This window comes from Vidua macroura, chromosome 11 (genome assembly GCF_024509145.1).
Source record: "Vidua macroura isolate BioBank_ID:100142 chromosome 11, ASM2450914v1, whole genome shotgun sequence".
Taxonomy (NCBI): Eukaryota; Metazoa; Chordata; class Aves; order Passeriformes; family Viduidae; genus Vidua; species Vidua macroura.
Genome location: NC_071581.1, coordinates 14362723 through 14380761, shown reverse-complemented (window position 1 = coordinate 14380761; position 18039 = coordinate 14362723). Strand labels below are relative to the sequence as shown.

The following is an 18039-nucleotide window of genomic DNA, read 5'->3' as shown; positions in this document are numbered from 1 at the left end:
TGCCAGCATGTTTTAACTCGTGCAAGGTGGAAAATGAATGAAATTTCAAGCAATTGTGTTGTCCTCTCTGAGGGCTTTCACAATTTTGTGTTACTGTGAGGTCTGGTTCTCTTGCCACCAGATGGCACCTAAGCCCAGGTGATAGCAACTACACCTTTTCAACAAGCCCACAGTAATATTTTATTTCTTTAAATGTGCACACCTCAAAGAACTGCTAAGTTCTATTTATTACAAATTATAAGGAATGTATAGAAATATGAAAAAATACATTGATCTAAACTTGGCTATACTCAAAATCCACACCCTGAGACACATCTCAATGAAAAACAATAGAAGCAGCAGATATAAGTGTACGTTTCATTACAGATGCCCTAAAAGGTAAACCCAGACTTTCTGTGCATGGATGCTACTTATGCATCTTTTAAGGCATAAACAATCATAAAGTCAAGGAATATTAGATCAGTAAAATATCCCATCAAGAAGCAATCTCCATTTGCTATTGGAGTCCATCTGCTATGATGTACACTGGTATGGACTTAAAATACCAAACAGCAAATGAAAATATATATGTTTACAAATAGAATTTTTATTTAGTCAAATGACAGACACACTGAATTATGCTTGAAACTCCATCTGTAATGAAACTATGATATATAAACATGTAACTAAGGCATTTCTAGAAGGATGCAAAGGCACAAATAACACAAGACTGAAATTTAACCTCAAAACAGTAATTTTCAAAGTAGTGACCAGGCAGCTGCCCTGAGGAGCTTGGAGCCAAGGGCAGTGAGTTTTGGTATCACAGTTTTATGTCAGTTTTAACAAATGGTCCATTGCAATATTTTGGGAATATTTCCACACTGTGCTCCAGATTTGGTCTGGTTTTCCAAAGTGATTAATCCAATCCACTCTCATCATCCTTGTCACCCTGTGCTTTATGAGGACATCCTTCCCCCTCAGCCAGGCCCTGTGCTTCTCTATCACTGCCATTCCCTGGAAAAAGCACAAAAGCAAAGAGCAAATGAAACTCACCCATCTTTAATACTGAAAGAAGAAATATAGAGCCCAATTTTTTAAAACCATTTAAATGAAAATCAGTAAGAAATTCTCTGTAGAAAAAGAAAACAATTTAATTCCAAATTTATTAGGATCCCCACATAAATGAAAGAAAGAGGTGATTGTAAATAACAACCTTCAACAGGAGCTGAACAGATCCTTAGTGTGTCTGTGCCAAACCCTGTTTTCTCTGTGATTAATAATGTCACTGTAATCTTACCATCCTCTTCCCACGAGCTTGGGGCATCTGGTTGATGACAGACTGGTGACAACAGCAGATAATCCTTGGAGTCAGTGATTACCTCTTGTATCAAGGGTTTCAAAGGGGCTACCTCTTTATCTTTGATATCCAGATATCCTTCTGAATTATCAGGCTCTGTAAAGAAGCTTTTGAGAAGGGGTCTTAAGTGCTCCTTTTTATGCTCTTTATGATTCTGACATACATTTGAAAAAATTGCTGTTGGAACTTCTTCTACTGAATTCTCAAGCATGCTTTTATTGTTTTCCTCTAATGCAGAATTGCTGTCATTTGTCACTTCAGAAATTATTTCAATCTTTGGGCGATAGTCCTGCTGTAAAGGTAGAAATGTAATTGAAAAATTATTCTTAGATAGAAAAGCCAAAGGATAGGTAAATATCTCTTGGATCCATGTAACAGTTATCAGCTTTAATGTGCTGTTCTCATAAAATATAAAGAATATATGCTTCACCCATAGCTCTGTTGCTTTGTGAATGAATCTTACGTTAGCAATTTCTCAGGCATCACCAATGAACTGACCATAAACTAATTAACAGTTCATAAAAAGAGCAGTGTGTGGGCTCTGTTCTAATATTTTACTCCAAACAGAGGAATGTGACCATCAGCTTCATCTGCTTCAGCTGAGAACTGAGCAGCCTTTGGAGCAGGACAGCTGCTAACACATTTTCCTTCCCTAATCCTCTTTCCTTGCCTTCCTTTAATTTTTTTTTTTTTTTAATTGGTGGCTTTGTTGGCCAAGACATTTTGCAACCCTGTTATGGGTCTGTGATCAAAGGGCAAATCAATTCCATGCCTTATGCTGACTGTAGGAACAGTTGGCATTATCTTGGAAAGACTTGTAAGAGCATGTACTGTACCAACTTCTGTCTCCAGCAAGGCCAGTATGATTCGATGATAAGCATGAAAATCAAAACTGTGCTTTTAAACTTTGTTGTCTTCTTTTTTTTTTTTTTGTCTTCTATTTCTTCTTACAGGCTTGTGCCTAAAAGATTAGTCTGAACAAAGCAAAACTCTAAGGTGGACAAGGACTGGCCTGCAGTAGAGAGGAGGAATTTCAATTTCTCTGTGATTTCAGTGAGTTGAAAAGTCAGATTTTATACATCAACAGGCAATTTGCACCATATTAATACTGGCACAGTATAATCTTTAGTATAACACTAATCCTGTTAAGAAATTAAACTTGTGTAACTGTTGCATTACTGATCATAAGTTTTTATTCTATTTTTGCTAGACAAGAATATTAAAAAATCAGATTTAAACAAAGGAAGATTTACATGTAGATATGAACTGCTGAAACCATCCATTTTAGTTTGTAAATTCATAAGTGATTGCATCTTCCAAACGAGCATTTCACAACTTCGATTATCCTCAATTTGCAAAACCTTTGTAAATGTATTTAGGGAAGTTTCATTACTGGAATGAATGAAAATGTTACCTTTTGAACAAAGATTTCCTCTTCTGGGGCAAACTCACTTACATCTTCTAAATCAGGCAGTTCCTGAAAACAATCACAGATCAATAATCAGTGGGAAGAGCTACTGTAACCTATGGAAAATGACATCTCTGGCTCATTGGACAACTTCTTTAAAGCAGTGCTCATCAGGGTGTGAGGCCACAGCCAGCAGGACCCCCCTGCCATCCCCTCACAGGCACAGTTTGCTGTTAAGCACATGTGGGAAAGAGAAAATTCATGTCTCCAGAAATAGCAAATGGGAAAGCAATAGCCCCAGTGTCAGACTGAATGCTGTATTTTACTATGCTGTATGATTATGAAGGAAAACAGGATAAAGAATAAGGCACTACCAGGATTTTAAAAGCAAACATGGTTTATTCTCTTAGCTGTTTCCTGTCTATTCAATAGACTTAATCACAACTGCAATCCATCTCTATGAGTAAGGCCAAATCCAGACCTGCAGTCTTCCTGAAACTGCATATCAAGTAAACTCTGTTAACCTAAATACACCTAATAAACCAATGTTTTACTGTGAATGTTTCATAATTAAGACACAGAACTGCAAACTTGCTGAGAACTGTTTTTCTTCAGACAGGTCTGATAATTTCAGCTTTCCACTAGAAAATATTATCTCAGACACCTATCATTTGCTGACATGAAAGGAAACACAGGTGGGAATGCAAAATCACAGGTAGAAACTAATACCTTTTTGCCATTTTTTTTTCTGTAGGTCAATACTGGGATAAGCATCTCCTTTTGTTTTTAGATATTTTTTGCACTTAATGACTTTATAGCAGGCTGCTTGGCATGGTAGCATCAGGAACATCTCTACTGTCTTTTGTGGTGAAGATTATTACAAAATTAAAGTCAAGAAAGGAAAGTTCTCCTTCCTGATATGGTTGCAGCTAATGCAGCATGTCCTGAAATCACAGAGTTTTATAAAAATTGCATTAAAAATGTACAAAATAAGATCTGAGAGTAATGTGGAGTTTGATGTCAATAGGGAGATGAAATAGCTCTTAGTCTTGTTTCAGTAATTTCAGGTGCATTTGCAGATTAACTATGAGTTAACTCAGTTTAGGTATGTGGGACTGTGTTTCCCACACTGCCAAGGCATGTGCAGCAACAGGAGCTTGTTTTGGCATGACAGGGATGTCATAACCATCCATTACAAATCCTCCTCCACTCTTCTCCCTTATATTCCCCCTGAGACTATCTAGAGACTCAGGATATGAATAAAGGCAGTGGTGCTGCTCCAGAGCCTCTCACCATTGGCACCTTCCCAGCCATTCCCTGCGATGTCAGCACTAAGATTCTTTGGAATATCTGCAATAGGGTAAGTACTGGAGGCTGTTGGGAGAGGCTCTTTCTATTACTGAATGTTGTTGGAGAACAAGTAGCATAGAACACTGAAAAGTGCATTAGTGTGTGATTTGGGTTTGGTTTTCCTTCTGTAGAATTAAAATAGTCCCACTTTTTACATCTCTAAAACCCCACAGATGTCTGCTTAAGAGTTACTTTTATACTGCCTTGAAGTTTGTGCACAGGATCTTCCTTTGGTGCCATAGAGCATCGAGGGAAAAACAAACACTGAATCAAGATCTTCACATTGTGGGTACCTACAGTGTCACTTCATATTTAAAGCCTTTACTTCAGACACTGCAAGATCTACTTTCAAGAATAGTATTGTGCATACTTTAACTGCTGCCCATTCTCTCAACTACCTTTTCTGAACCTATGATTAAAACCACCTAAACAGGAGGAGGAGACAGCAAACCCTCTAGTGAAGCAGTGGGCTGAGCCCTTCAATAACATCATGGAATTTTTGCCTGGGAAATTAAGAGCATGGCAGAGATATGAGGCTTTTCTGCCAGTAGTTAACAATGGCAGTACTGGGTATCACAGAGTGTATTCAGTGCTCTGGGAAGTCATAAGCTCAGAAGCTTTTATTGCTGATTATATCATAGTCTCACACTGTCAGTTTATCAGCAGTGTCCTAATTAGAACATGTTGAACAATTCTCCTTTGAAGTGAGGTTGTATTTTTCAGTGGTATCTATGTCCTCCTCATGGTTAAATGTGGTAAACATGTTTAAATGTTGCATCAGATAGACATTTTAGATAACAGAAGACCATACTACAAATGTAAATCACTTCTTATATATCTGAATAATGTACATTCTGCTCTTCCTGGAAACAGACATCAGAGTTCTATTTTGAGAATTAATGTATAGTATCTAATACTGCTGGGTAACATTTACAATGATGGGGGTGCTGTTTCTTCCCTATGCTTTTCTGCAATAGTTCACATTTTCAACTGTGTATTTCATTTGAGTTTCGATTAAGAGGACAAATGTGTCTACTGGATTCTTTTTACTGTAATTTCTGTTTTTAAATGAGAGCCTCATTAGCTTCTCCACAGAAATCACAAAGATAGAAGGTCAACTTTAGGTGATTTACAGGAAAAAAGGATTTATAGGATAAAAAATTTAAGGACAAAATAAACTTTGGAAGCATTCTTCATAAATGCTCCAATGGAGAGAATACCCCTGCAGCTTTACTTTTTGGGTTTTTCTTTCTTTCTTTCTTTCTTTCTTTCTTTTTATTTTTCCTAACAGTAGACCTTTCTTTAAAACCTGTCCATACAGTTTTATTAGCCAGAATGTTACAAGAATTAACTTGGGAGGACCACACACACATGTGACCTTCTCAAAGTCTGAATCCAATACATACATCAAGAGAAAGTGCTGCCAGTGTCTCCAATTTGAACTGTTCAATTTCAGCATATTCCTCCTCCCTCTCAGGAAGCATGGCCTGGTCAGTAGCAGCCTCCTGTCCTGGTAGATCTACAGAATAATCAATAGTCAGTTGCACAGAACTAGCTGAATAAAAAATGTCTACATTGCAAGCACTGCAGAACCAGACTGCTGGGGACTGACCACCACTGCAGAATTCACAACTCAATCCAATGCTTTTTTTCTCTATTCTTTTCTGAGTCTCTCTTCTTTGTATAAATTAATATTTGCATTTTGCAGTAATGTGTTCCACAAATCTATAAAAGCAATTCTCCATGTGTGAAGGTACAAAACCATCTCTAGAGTGATGACCAGCCTCTGTTGGCAGACAGACTGCCCAGTTTATGTGGGAGCAAGGGAAGTTTGTGAACTCTCCTGGCCTTTCACTAAACCTGGCATGTTTGAGAGGTGGAGTTCCACCTTTAAGCTGCAGAAGTTGCAGGTTAAGCCTTCAGAAATTTACTATTTATTATATTTAATGAATATTTTATCCAGTATTGCTTGATTTCACCTAGTCACTGGAAATCTCATGGAATGTTTTTATGTATGAATTAGTTGGCTTTGAGCCACAGCAGAGGCAGTGCTCCACTAAGGCAGAGGTTGGCTCATCACCTCTGCATGCTCAGTTTGGTTTGGCTCTTCACTGTGTACGTTACCATCTGCCTCCTTGTTGAAATTTGCACATTTGTAAGAGTCTGGTTCCTGTGCATCCTCTTGAACTTCATCAGGTATATTTCCAGATGTGAAATCTCTGCTATCTCCTCCATTTGGTAGAAGTGTTACCACTTCATCACAAACATCAAAACCCTCATTTTTAAATTTCTCAGCCTTTTCTTGAGCTTCTTCTTCTGATCTATTTGAAGTTTCTGATGTATTAGAATGTCCATCACCATCTTTTGAATTTGCAGGTGCTCCTACAGAAGAAATAATTTCATTAAAATTACTGAGCTAATCTACCACTGCTCATTTTAAATTTCCAAACACTACTACAACGGGCTAGAATATGCATCAAAAGCTCCTACTTTGAGCAGCTATCCATGAATGACTAGTCCTCCCAAGACTGCACCAATGCAGTTTTCCCATCTCAACTCCCCAGCAAACATAAGTTGCCCAGAAAAAAAATCACCTAGAGAAAATGTTTAAATAATAAATGTTTTGTATTTCTAATACTTTGAAAAGGGTCACAAGTGGCTACATATTTAAATACATCCTTGAGGATTTCAATGGATCAGCAACAAGTACTGTTTACCCTCTCCTTTGTGCAATCCACTTACTTGAAAAAAAGATTTTAGTTGTTAGTTAATCCAAAGATGTATCAGATAAAGACTCCTCTGCACATTCAAACTGAAGTGGTCACAGACATCTTCCAAAACAGTAAACAAACCTTCTTGGGTATCTGTTGCAACTCCTTCCATGCACTTTTGTCTCCTCTTTTCCTGTGCTCTTTGCCTAATTGCTGCTAACGCATCAATGCTATCTTGGATTTTTTTTCTCTCTCTGGTTTCCCATTTTTCCCTTTCTGCTTTCTCAGCTTCAAGCCCTCCAACAGCCCAGGCTTCTGCACAGGCTCTAATGAAAACACAAAAGCTCACTGTAGTACAGCTATAAAAGCCCACCTTTGTAATGAAAGAGAAATTTAAAAGAGTTTGCAACAGCACAAAATGCAAGAGAATGCACAGCTGCAAGAGAAAAAAGCAGATAGCAGTGACAATCCCTTATGCAACAGGGATGCTGTTTATCTCACAAAAGATGTGTTTAAATGTGTTCATCTCACAAAAGAAATAGAAATATCCAAATGCTGATTGGATGATTACACCACCAGAGATTGGTCTGATCTTGGCTCAGCTGTTCCAGATACCTGCTCAGTTTCTGTTGGAATCAGGATCTGCCTCTGATCTACAGACATGGTGTGAGACAATTCTGTTCAAGAATTATTTTGTGAAAAAAATATATTGTTTTTTTTCTAGGTATGCTAGATTTAGAACACTGTAGTACACAGCTCTTCTCCTCAGTCATCCACCTTCAATAAATTACTCTGGTCAATCTTCCTTCCATGACAGTATTGACAAAAAAATGGATGAGTGATTGTTAGCACTTGATTCTTATTGCTGTGCAAAGAAGATGGCTGTGTTTCTTACCTATCCTTTGGGAAAACTGGTCTGTCATCCAGATATGTCAGCTGTTTTAGTCGAACAGTGAGTGTTTTTCTATAGTTAGCAATTTTCTTTATCACCTCATTTCCCATCAAATTCAGCACATGCTAGAGAAACAAGGGAAACAATTTTTAAGCTTGAGTAGCAAAAACCCCAGCCTGTCATTTCAAAAGCAAGAAATGAATAAAACATCCAAGGTGTTACAGGTGATCTACCAGAAACAAAATAATGTTTAATAATGTTTCTTTTAGACTGATACCTACTGTGCACTGGAGTACTCAACAAAGCCACTTGATGGGGTTCACTCACACACAGTACAATTTTTGGCTTACCAGACTGGTAAGCTATTTTTGGCTTACCAGATTGGGCATGGTCTCCAGAATAGCTACAATACTTGGATCACTTAGATTGTTGTGGGAAAGATCAAGAACAGAAATACTTGGGCATTCCTGCAAGTGCTGGATGTCTTCCACTGTTCGTAACTTATTGTGAGCGATCTGCAGAGTCTGCAGGACTTTCAGACAAGCTGCCAGACAAGAACAGTACAATGAAAGGAAAGGTAAGAGTTGTCAATTCACAGAGGGTTTTTTGAGCAGGTAAAAAAACTGCATTGTCAAACTAATAGTTTATACTGAATTTGGAGCTTTTTTTCTGAAGTTGTTATTCTGCTATATATACTTTTTGGCTAGGCCTCCAAAGCTGCTTTTTTCACCCCAGGGAAAAATAGGTGCTTAGTTTTAGGATGGTAGTTATTTTTAATTCTCATTTCAAAGTAATCAGTTACACAGAAGTAAGAGCTTGTGTTACAATATTCTCCAATGTATGCAAATAGTAATGTACAGAAATAGTTTTTTATTTTCTGCTGAAGACAGAATCAATCTTTTAGCAGATATAAAAGATTTGGTAATTGTGTCTGCAACTGCCAAAGCACATCTTAACTGTAAAGTAAATGGTGAAAACTGGATTGTCAGCTTGACTGCAACACAGATAAATACCGAGATAGTATTAAGAAGTGAGGAAAAACAACTTAATTATCCTAGGTATCCATGTGAAAGTAGTTTCTGTGTATTTTCTGTTTCTCAACATAGGTTTTATTCTCCCACAGAAGCCTTGTAGGCTTTGTTATAGATATTGTGCAAAATTCTAATGCAAATTAAAAAATCTCTTGAAACTAGTGCCACTAACAAAAGCTTAGTCAGAGCTTAGGAAATATGGGCTTGCCAGAGGCTAAAATCTGTTGCAGAAAAAGTTCTTACAGAGATTCTCAATGGTCCTAATGTAGTTGTTACTGATATTGAGGGAATCCAGCTTTTGTAAGGGTTCAAGGTTTTCAATTTTCTCAATTAAATTGAGTTGCAAGTAGAGGCAACGCAACTCTGTCTGAGCCTCCAAATTCTCAATTTTTCTTAAGCCATTGCATTGCAGCCACAAACACTTCAGTCCAGTATATTCTCCAAGATTCTCCAGTCGGTCAAATCCTACAGAGAAAAAAAAGATGTTTTAAAATGAAATGGCATTGGCTGAAAATGGCTCTTTGGATGAGAAAATTCCATTAAACCAGAGCTGCTGAAACAGCCTGAGAGAACACTGGTGCTGAAGTTACTGCAATATTTCCACTGAATTCATGGCACTGTTTCTGGCCCATAAAGGGCAAAACCAGGTTGGTACCTATTCTGGTCTGTATCTCAGCAGCCCTTTAGATGCTCAATAATAAACAGCAAAAAACCAAGGCTGAATGTAGAAGGTAGCATATCCTATTTGTTTGGAGGAATTCTTAGGCTAACTTGGGCCAGGTAACTGCATCATGCAAAAACCTGCTCAGAGTTCACCAGAGGATGAATAATGTTAATTCTAGCTTTTTTTTTTTTTTTTCCAGTAGTGTTTGCAAACATACAGCAAGTATTTACTGTTTATTTTCCTCTTGACCATTTCTACTTGGCAGTAAAAAAGTTCCAAAAGCTGGAAAAAACTCTTTATACAAACAATTTAAGGAAAAATACATATGTTTTTCTCTGAGAGCAACCCAGGCCAGTATTTTAATTTACATATCTCAGAGGCTCCTGTTTCAGTAAAAGAAACCAAAAATATGTCCCTTGATTCCTACTGATCCTTCGGATGGCTCCACAAAATGAGTTAGATGTACAGTTTACTTTTCCACCTTCATATTGACTCATTTTGATTCCCAAATCCAGTATTACATAAAATTGTGCTTCTCATTTAGAAGAATGACTAGATACCTTACTTCAGTGAGCCATGAAGTAGATTCTCTGCTAAAATGCTACTTAGATTGATCAAGCTAGGCAGTCATGTCCACATCTTACCTTTATAGTGCAAGTACAGTGTATCATTTAAGTGTGGGGTCCAGTATAATTTCTGCTGTTTACAGATGTCTAGCAGAATCTTTTTTGTCATCCTAAAATAGTACAGGAAGCAGAAGCAAAATAAAAAATTAATTTCAGCGCACATTCTGAGATCTTTGGTTTCCTTACAGATTCCATTGCAACACAACAATTCTTTCATGCAAGAGAAACAGCTACAGCTTTCAAAATTATATTCCAAATTAAAAAAAAAAAAAAGTGCTGGGTTTTTTTAGTGTGGCTTTTCATTTCTACCTTTGAAGTGAGTTACCAGGCCCTTCTGCTAAAAAAGGGTTCACAGGAAAACAGGCAGGGAATTAGAGAGTCCATCTTCTTGGAAAAGGGCAGTATGATTTTATGTTAGCTTCTGGTTCCAATGTTAGCTTCCTCTCCAATTCTTTCCCCTGTTCCTCATTGCTTTGGTACAGGACCTTTGGTGGCAGAGCCAAAATGCAACATTTTTCTCAGGCTAGGAAAATCAATAGTAATCACCCAACATTTTATTGTCATGCTGACTCCAAAATAGCACTCAAGAAAGTTTTTATATACAGCTGTTGGTTGGCTGGGAATGCCACTAGGAGTTAACAGAATGCTTTCTCTGAACTGATGCAGAGAAATGGTTACATCTACTGGCACATGACTTCGGGAGTTTGCACAATTTTCTCCAGATCCATTAAATGACTTCATCATGTAATCAGAATGTAGTTTGCTACAGTGGCCATAAAACCCAAACATCTGTCCAGATGCTGGAAATAGCACTAATACCTGATTTATCCATTATTCTCAAGTTCATCTTCAAAATTGTTCTCCAGAACTGAGATGAACACACAGAATAGCAGAACTCCTGATGATGCCAACACATCCACAAACAATATTACCTTACAGAGCCTCTCTTTGCTTCTGTCCTTTGACTGGATGAGCTGGTTCCAGACTTCTGATCAATACCTGATTTTTGTTCATTCTGTTGATCTGCACTGGACGTACAGTTGACTTCTTTCTCTTGAGTTTTAACAGCTTTTTAAATAAGAAAATGAGTTGCAATTTAACAGCAAGGGTGGGGAAAATGTGTCATGTTGCCAATTACTTCAGAGAAGTATTGAAGAGCACTTGAATATGAATTTCAAGAAAAGTGTTTTAACCAAGATTTCTGCTGAGATTTTTAATGAAACTTAACTTTTTTACACAGCATCATAAAACAAATAGTAGCAATTGAAATCTGCATATTTAATTTTTTTTAATATCTGGAAGTCAGAGAGTACCCATTATTCTTAATATTCTTATAATGTGCAGTCACAATAAAGTACTGACACCAATGTTCTTACTGTGTTAGACATTTAATATGTATTACATTTAATTAACACCAACTTGAGATTACTGTAAAGAGACTTCAGCAATGGTGTATCAGTCACCCCAGACACTGATAGTCCAGCTCTTCTACAAATTTACCCTTTTGCACTCCTTGGAAGGTGTCTTTACACTGCCTTTGATTAATTGCTTTGATTAATTGATACTTTCAGTATTTGTCTCTTCAGATACTTGCCCTGAACCTTCTACTTGCACTTGTAGTTCATACATTTAAAGTGTAAACAAGATGACAGTACCAGCTTACTTAAATATGACTGTAATTAAAACACAATAATCGGACATAGTAACACAAGAGGCAATGGACTGAAACTGATGCACAGAAGTTCCACCTGAACATGGGGAAGAACTTTACTGTGCGGGTGGCCGTGCATTGGAACTGTTTGCCCGGAGAGGGCGTGAAGTGTCCCTCACTGGGGATGTTCCAGAGCCATCCGGACACAATCCTGTGCCCTGTGCTCTGGGATGGCCCCGCTTGAGCAGGGAGCTTGGACCGATGACCCGCTGTGGACCCTAAACCATCCTGTGACTCTCGTGATTTAGAGGTCAGGTTGGCTGTGCGATTCCAACACTGAAAGAAATACTTCTGCGGCAACAGGAAAGTAAAGAAATGGGAAAGGAAAAAAAGACCACAGTAAGACAGCAATTGAGTATGCGTCAGTTATGTCAGGATTTCCAGTGACTGCTGGCAGAAAGTACACACTCGTATTTGCATCCAGATGAGTGCGAACAGCCGTGATGTGCAGGCTTTGTGTGCTGGCGAGCGAGCCGGAGGGGCTCACCTGTGCTCACAGCGCTGCCCTCACGCTCCGTGTGGGCACCTCCGCTCCCGGCGTCGCCCAACGGCGCCTCCGACGCCTCAGGCGCCGTGACCTCCCCTCTGCGGCCGCTGTCCGGGTCTCCAGCGGGCGCCACCTGCATTCTAACACCCCCGAGCCGGTGTGGGATTTACGGTCTGCCTTTTTCAGACAAAATGTCCGCAGGCTTTAGTCGGCGGCAGGCGAGGGACGGAGCGGAGCCCGAGCTCCGGCCGCCGCCTCAACCGTGGCCATGGCGACGCCGCGCGCAGCCCCACAAGGCCCCGCGGCCGCTCCCGGCGGCCCCGCGCGGCGCAGGCGGCGGCGGGCGCGGGCAGCGCGGCGGGCGGAGGGCCCGGCCCGGCTCGGCCTCGCGGGTGAGGTGCTGGCGGGTCAGGGCCGCGCCGGGGGTGGGGACGGGACGGGAAGGGAAGGGAAGGGAAGGGAAGGGAAGGGACGGGAAGGGACGGGGCCGGGCCAGGGCTGGGCCGGGCCGAGGTCGCTGGGGCTGTGCGGGGAGGGCGCGCCCGGAGCTCGCTGTCCCGCCCTGGGCGAGGGGCGGGCGGGGTGTGGCGGTGCCGGGCGGCACAGCGGGTCCTGCCGAGGAGAGAACGGATTTGTGCTGGCTTAAAAAACGTTTTAACTAGTAAAAGCCGTGTGGATGGATTTGTACTTGTTTAAAAAACAATTCAACTAGTAAAAGTCGTGTGAGGTAAAGCAAGCGCGGTGTGCCTGATGTGCTGCACCGTGCCGTGGTTCAAGGACAGTGGCAGATGCGGTGCTTTTGACTGCCCTGGTAATTGCCGTGCTGTCTCTGAGTCTGCTTTGTCTCTCATGTAGCTTTTTGTCCTTGAAAGAGCTCGTTGTTTCTTTGTTTCTCAGGTCTCGCGTGCTGGTTATATCCTTGCCTCTCTTGCAGTACTTTTTCATCTTCCAACATTGGTTTTCACCTGTTCAGCTTCTGCTTTAATTGTTTTATTTACAGAATCGTTGATCATTGTTGTTGCAGTGTAACTGATTAATAGCTCAACCCTAGGAAAAGGGCTTAAATAGTATCTAAACCAGTGAGGTTGATGGTAGGTGACACACAAATTTTAGCACACTGACTTGTGGGTTTTCTGCATAAAAATAGTGCTCAGACTGTAAAATGCTGCATCTCAAAGGTCTCATACAGTCTGAAGAGTTTACATGACCCAAGAGGCAATTGTAATTGCATGTGTCTTTTTTTTTAAGGCTTGTGATCACCATGGCTGCAGTGGATCGATTCTCCCTCTTGTACAGAGAAATCAGTCGCTCCTGCAGTTTCTATGTAGAAGCGCTGGCTATTGTTGGAGCTTGGTACACAGTCAGAAAGTGTGTGTCTCTGGCGTTGGGCACTTACAGCGCGCTCAGGCTGCACGTGATCCCAAAGCTGACTGGGGAGATTGATCTCGTCAAGAAGTACGGGAAGTGGGCTGTGGTCACGGGTAAGAGATGAAGAGGTGAATTTCCTTGTGTTTATGTAACATACTGTGCCAGTACTGTGAAACTTGGTGGCTTGTGGCACTGGGTGAGCTTTGTATCACAGGCTGGAGCCTGTATTGTCTCTGGTTGCAGGTTAATCTGCCTGAGCAGTGGCTGTTATTCATTGCCTTTATAAATTAATTCCTCAGGAGATGGGCAAGCTAAGTGAGTTGACTGACTGCTGAGAAAGAATCACAGCAATTGTTGCCCAAATTTGCAAGGTACCTCTTGATCACCTGCAAGTGTAGACAGAGATGTAGACAAGATCCTCTTTTTGCTATGGGATGTTCATATGTGTCCTAGTTCTTCAGCATCCCTGTACCCCTGACATCCCTGCCTTTCATTAAGGTTCTCCTTTGAGCTCTCTTGTTGTCATAGAAAATATAAAACTTTTATGAAGGAAATTGCAGAAGGTGGTTGACAGTGTTGTCTTTACTGTTGTGTCTTTGAATTCAATATATTTAGTGCCATATCTGATCTCAGAAAAAGGAATAAAGCTATAATTGAAAGAACTGTCAAAATAGAAGGCTAGTGTTGCTCTGTTTTTCACTTGTGTGTTCCATTGCTGTTTCACTTGCAGGTAGCACAGATGGTATTGGGAAGGCTTATGCTGAGGAGCTGGCAAAGCATGGTGTCAACATCATCTTAGTCAGCCGAAACAAAGAGAAGCTGGAGGCTGTATCCAGGAGCATATCTGAAACCTATAAAGTGGAAACAGAGTTCATAGTAGCTGATTTCAGCAAGGGGCGTGAGCTTTACCCAGCCATTAAGGAGGCTCTGAAAGACAGAGAAATTGGGATTTTGGTGAATAATGTAGGAATATATTATGCCTACACAGACTATTTTACTAATCTGTCTGAGGATATGCTATGGGACTTGATCCATGTAAATATTGCTTCTGCTACCATGATGACACATATTGTGCTGCCAGGCATGGTAAAGAAGAAGAAAGGGGCAATTGTGAATCTTTCTTCAGTTTTCTGTTGTCAGCCAACACCGATGTCGACAGTCTATGGAGCCTCTAAAGTAAGTTGGGCTGTAGTGTTAAATGGCATGCACTGGAAACACATTCAGCAAGGATGTCAAAATACTTGAATGTTTTCTAGGGATTTGTTTAAATTTTGGAGGTGAATGATACATGTATTATGCAGTAAACTCTTCATCCTCACCAGTGCTGGGCTTTGAACCAAAGTCAGTGTTTCTGGATTTTGTGTGAAGTGTGGCATAACAGTCATTCTAGAAGAAATGCTGCCTTTCTCAGATGTACAAAGCAGAGAGGCAGTTCTGTGGGCGCCATTGAAAGGATCACAAATTTCATCTCTCCTTCAGCTGGACTGTGCACATGTCTCAAGTCTCTTGCATACCAGGATTTGGTAGCAAAAAGGGCTATACTTGTGCTCAAGCCACCACTGTGACATGGAGTGTGGCCAAATCAAGCTACTGCTTCATGTAATACCAAGGAGTGTTGTGGCATATTTGGGGACAAGTGAAAGGAAGCCCCCCATAATTGTCCTTCCTGAAGAGATCCAAGCAGTAATGAATAGGACTGGGCAGCTGGGTGGTGCTGGAAGAATGAATGCTCGTGGTGGATTTGCACTGCATGACGTGCTGCTGAATCCACAGGAGCAGTGGAAGGGTCTCACCTAGATCCAATGTCTGAACACAAGGGGTTATTGCTCCCAGCTGTCCATGGCTGCCTTCTGTTGTAGCCTTGCTCCTGACATAGCTCTTTTATTTCCTTTGGCCTGGAGCAAAACCAGCTCTTACTACCCCAAGGTGTAAAACTCCTTGCAGACTTCCTTCAGTGTGGCAACTGGCTTACAGTTTCTGTGCAGAGTATCTGCCCCTTTGGTTAGGCTAAGTGTTTGTAGAGCTGCACTCTGAATTAAAACAATTAGAAGGCTTGAATGAGAAAGAAGAATCACAAATGTACCAAAGTTTCTTGATTTAACTGAGATAATCCAAATGCTAGATGAGCAATCCAGCTTTAAGCCTGGCCTCAGAACACCTAAGTGAGAGCAAGCTGCTGTAACATCCTAAGCCTCTTTGTGTAGTAACAATTAATAATGCTTGAAGTGGTTGCTTTAATTTTCCTAAAGCAGCTGTAAGAGAATTTGTACGAGATGCTTTCCTAACAAACTGTTGGGAAAACCTTTTGCAAGGCTAGTTGGAAGAAGCAATATATCTGCTCACAAGCTGAGTCTAAAATGCTCTTTCTCAGGGAGAACTGCCTGTGTGGCACAGCAGTAGCTTCAGCAGGGAAGGCATCAGAGTTGCTGTCCTGATAAGACTGAGCCAGGCTCATGTTTCAGTCTGATTCCAGCAGTCCCAGTTATCAGCCTTGTGCTTTTCTTGTTCTGTCAAAGTAAAATGAGCTAAAGGAGGTAATGCAGATAAACATTAACGAATCTTTTTGCCTAAGAGCGTCCCAGGAAATAACTAACCTGGCTCCTGGAGAAGACAGCTGAATGCAAAATTCACCTGTAAATGTATTAAAGAATGGGCCTTTATTTTTTTCTTCTGACAGTAGTAGGTAGAACTGTCTGTAGAGTGTTCTTGCAATGCCTCCAGACCAGATAAGGTGTTTGCTTTAGATGAAATAAATGTTTTTGTATTATTTTTAAGCAGAAATTGTCAGATTGTGATAAGCAGTCACTTTGTCCTGCAAGTTACTGTACCGTGGCAGCTTTATAGCAATTAACAACACAGAGAAATGTTGATAACACTTCAGAAAATCTTATTTTTATACTATTTGTTAATATTGAGCTGGTGCATAAAATATGTTAAAACTTTTCTGTAATTTTAATAAAACTTGGCCCTGAGATTTCATTGTTTAAAAAAAAAGAAAAAAAAATGTCTTTCTGCTTTTGTTTTTCTAGAGCTACTTGGACTATTTCAGTAGAGCACTACATTATGAGTATGCCTCTAAAGGAATTTTTGTTCAGAGTCTAACACCATTTCTCATTACTACAAAAATGTTAGCATTCAGCAGCACTATATCAAAGAGATCGATCTTTTTTCCTACTGCTGAAGAATATGTAAGTCATGCTGTTTCTACTCTTGGGTTATCCATAAGGACCACTGGTTGCTGGAAGCATGCAATACAGGTAATGAAAGTAACGAAACTATTTCATGTTTGTCAGTAGAAGTAAATCAGCTGTTTACTTTCTTAGGAGTCTGAATGAAAGTTGCTCATTATGAAAAAGTGTAATATATATTGTACACTTTAAGGCATTGTGCCATATTTTCTCACTAGTTCTGCTTTATAAACTTATGCTTGAGCATGCTTATTTTTAAGATCAGAGAGTGAATCCAATTCTCCCTTGAAATGCACAGCAGAAATGGGAAAGAGACAACTTTTTACTGAAAAGCAGAGTATCTCATTTCTCTTGGGGTGTTACTGACTGGGCAAGTGTTTCACTGTCTTCTGTAAACAGAAATGGCTTTTTTCAGTCTTAATATATTGAGCGTATTTGTGCTTTGGGGAAGAGTGGGTAGGGAGGATGGAAAAATAGCAGGAAAAGACCTGTATTTTCCTCCATTTGTTAGGGTTTTGATTTTTGGGGCAGACTGTTTTATGCACATTGGTCACATCTCGTGTATCCTACCTAGTGGCTTCCTTATAGCATTGGGTTGACTAGATGGAAATGAAAAAGTAGGGATTAGTCCAAAAGGGATAAAAGAGACAGGATGCATTCTGGCAAAATGTGGCAATTAATGGAAGTGGACAGAATTGCTGTTGTGAACTTAATCAAATCAGGATTCAGTATTTATTTGCAGAACCTAACTGTTCAGCTGTGGGCGCTACATCCGAAACAACTGAATATGTGTGCTTCAAGGGGTTGAATTTAAGGCTTGGGTGATGATATTCAAGAACTTTTTGCCTTGCTTTAGTAGTGATTGGAGAAACTGTTTATTTTAATGGAATGTATCTTAATTTGTCCCTTTCTGTAATTTTTTTCTGTTTTCTTGTCTCCCCGTGCCTCTCCACAGTTGACGCTGGGCGAGTGCCTGCCTGAGTGGATGTGGGCATGGTTTGCGCTGTATTTGAGCAGAATTATACGCAAGCAAGCTTTGGCAGCCAAAGCGAAATAGGAGTAGGTCGATGTCCCACAAGACAATTCTCATCAGAGTGCTGCAAAAATGTTTAATGAACCTTGGAGGACTTACTGTAACTTATCCATACCTTGTTAAGGAAGCTACGTAAACTAGACAACAGAAGTCTGGATCCTCTCTGTATCCTTGTATTAAATGCCTCCTCTGCTGTTTTCCTTTATGACAGAGTGCTGATGTTCTTGATGTTAA

At 40.2% G+C, this 18039-nt stretch overlaps 2 protein-coding genes across 7 annotated transcripts; one reads left to right on the top strand and one right to left on the bottom strand.

Annotated features, from left to right (window-relative positions):
- Positions 1 to 566: 566 nt before the first annotated feature.
- DNAAF1 (dynein axonemal assembly factor 1) lies at positions 567 to 12497 on the bottom strand. Of its 4 annotated transcripts, none has more exons than XM_053987667.1 (12): positions 12217 to 12497; positions 10951 to 11086; positions 10037 to 10128; positions 8972 to 9193; positions 8075 to 8241; positions 7701 to 7822; positions 6947 to 7131; positions 6219 to 6476; positions 5501 to 5613; positions 2751 to 2813; positions 1277 to 1628; positions 567 to 993 (listed from the first exon to the last, which is right to left on the bottom strand). In XM_053987667.1, exons 1-12 carry the CDS (start codon positions 12353 to 12355, stop codon positions 896 to 898), a joined length of 1947 nt encoding a protein of 648 aa, XP_053843642.1. In that variant the 5' UTR covers positions 12356 to 12497; the 3' UTR covers positions 567 to 895. The 4 variants fall into 4 exon arrangements, with proteins under 4 accessions (XP_053843642.1, XP_053843643.1, XP_053843644.1 ...); XM_053987668.1 differs by having other exon boundaries at positions 1277 to 1625; XM_053987669.1 differs by lacking the exon at positions 6219 to 6476.
- HSDL1 (hydroxysteroid dehydrogenase like 1) lies at positions 4027 to 18010 on the top strand. Of its 3 annotated transcripts, none has more exons than XM_053987672.1 (5): positions 4027 to 4104; positions 13465 to 13697; positions 14315 to 14760; positions 16614 to 16841; positions 17728 to 18010. In XM_053987672.1, exons 1-5 carry the CDS (start codon positions 4067 to 4069, stop codon positions 17827 to 17829), a joined length of 1047 nt encoding a protein of 348 aa, XP_053843647.1. In that variant the 5' UTR covers positions 4027 to 4066; the 3' UTR covers positions 17830 to 18010. The 3 variants fall into 3 exon arrangements, with proteins under 3 accessions (XP_053843647.1, XP_053843649.1, XP_053843648.1); XM_053987674.1 differs by lacking the exon at positions 4027 to 4104 and adding an exon at positions 12546 to 12608; XM_053987673.1 differs by lacking the exon at positions 4027 to 4104 and adding an exon at positions 12860 to 13027.
- The last annotated feature ends 29 nt before the right edge of the window (positions 18011 to 18039 follow it).

Bases quoted from the DNA above. Each gene is read 5' to 3' on its own strand.
- HSDL1 (XM_053987672.1), top strand. From the start codon at position 4,067: ATGTCAGCACTAAGATTCTTTGGAATATCTGCAATAGG. The intron at 4,105-13,464 runs GTAAGTACTGGA...TTTTTTTTTAAG, and splicing joins TTTGGAATATCTGCAATAGG to GCTTGTGATCACCATGGCTG. The intron at 16,842-17,727 runs GTAATGAAAGTA...GCCTCTCCACAG, and splicing joins GCTGGAAGCATGCAATACAG to TTGACGCTGGGCGAGTGCCT.
- DNAAF1 (XM_053987667.1), bottom strand. From the start codon at position 12,355: ATGCAGGTGGCGCCCGCTGGAGACCCGGACAGCGGCCGCAGAGGGGAG. The intron at 8,242-8,971 runs GTAAGAACTTTT...CTTGTCTGGCAG, and splicing joins TAGGACCATTGAGAATCTCT to CTTGTCTGAAAGTCCTGCAG. The intron at 994-1,276 runs GTAAGATTACAG...TGCTTTTTCCAG, and splicing joins AAGCTCGTGGGAAGAGGATG to GGAATGGCAGTGATAGAGAA.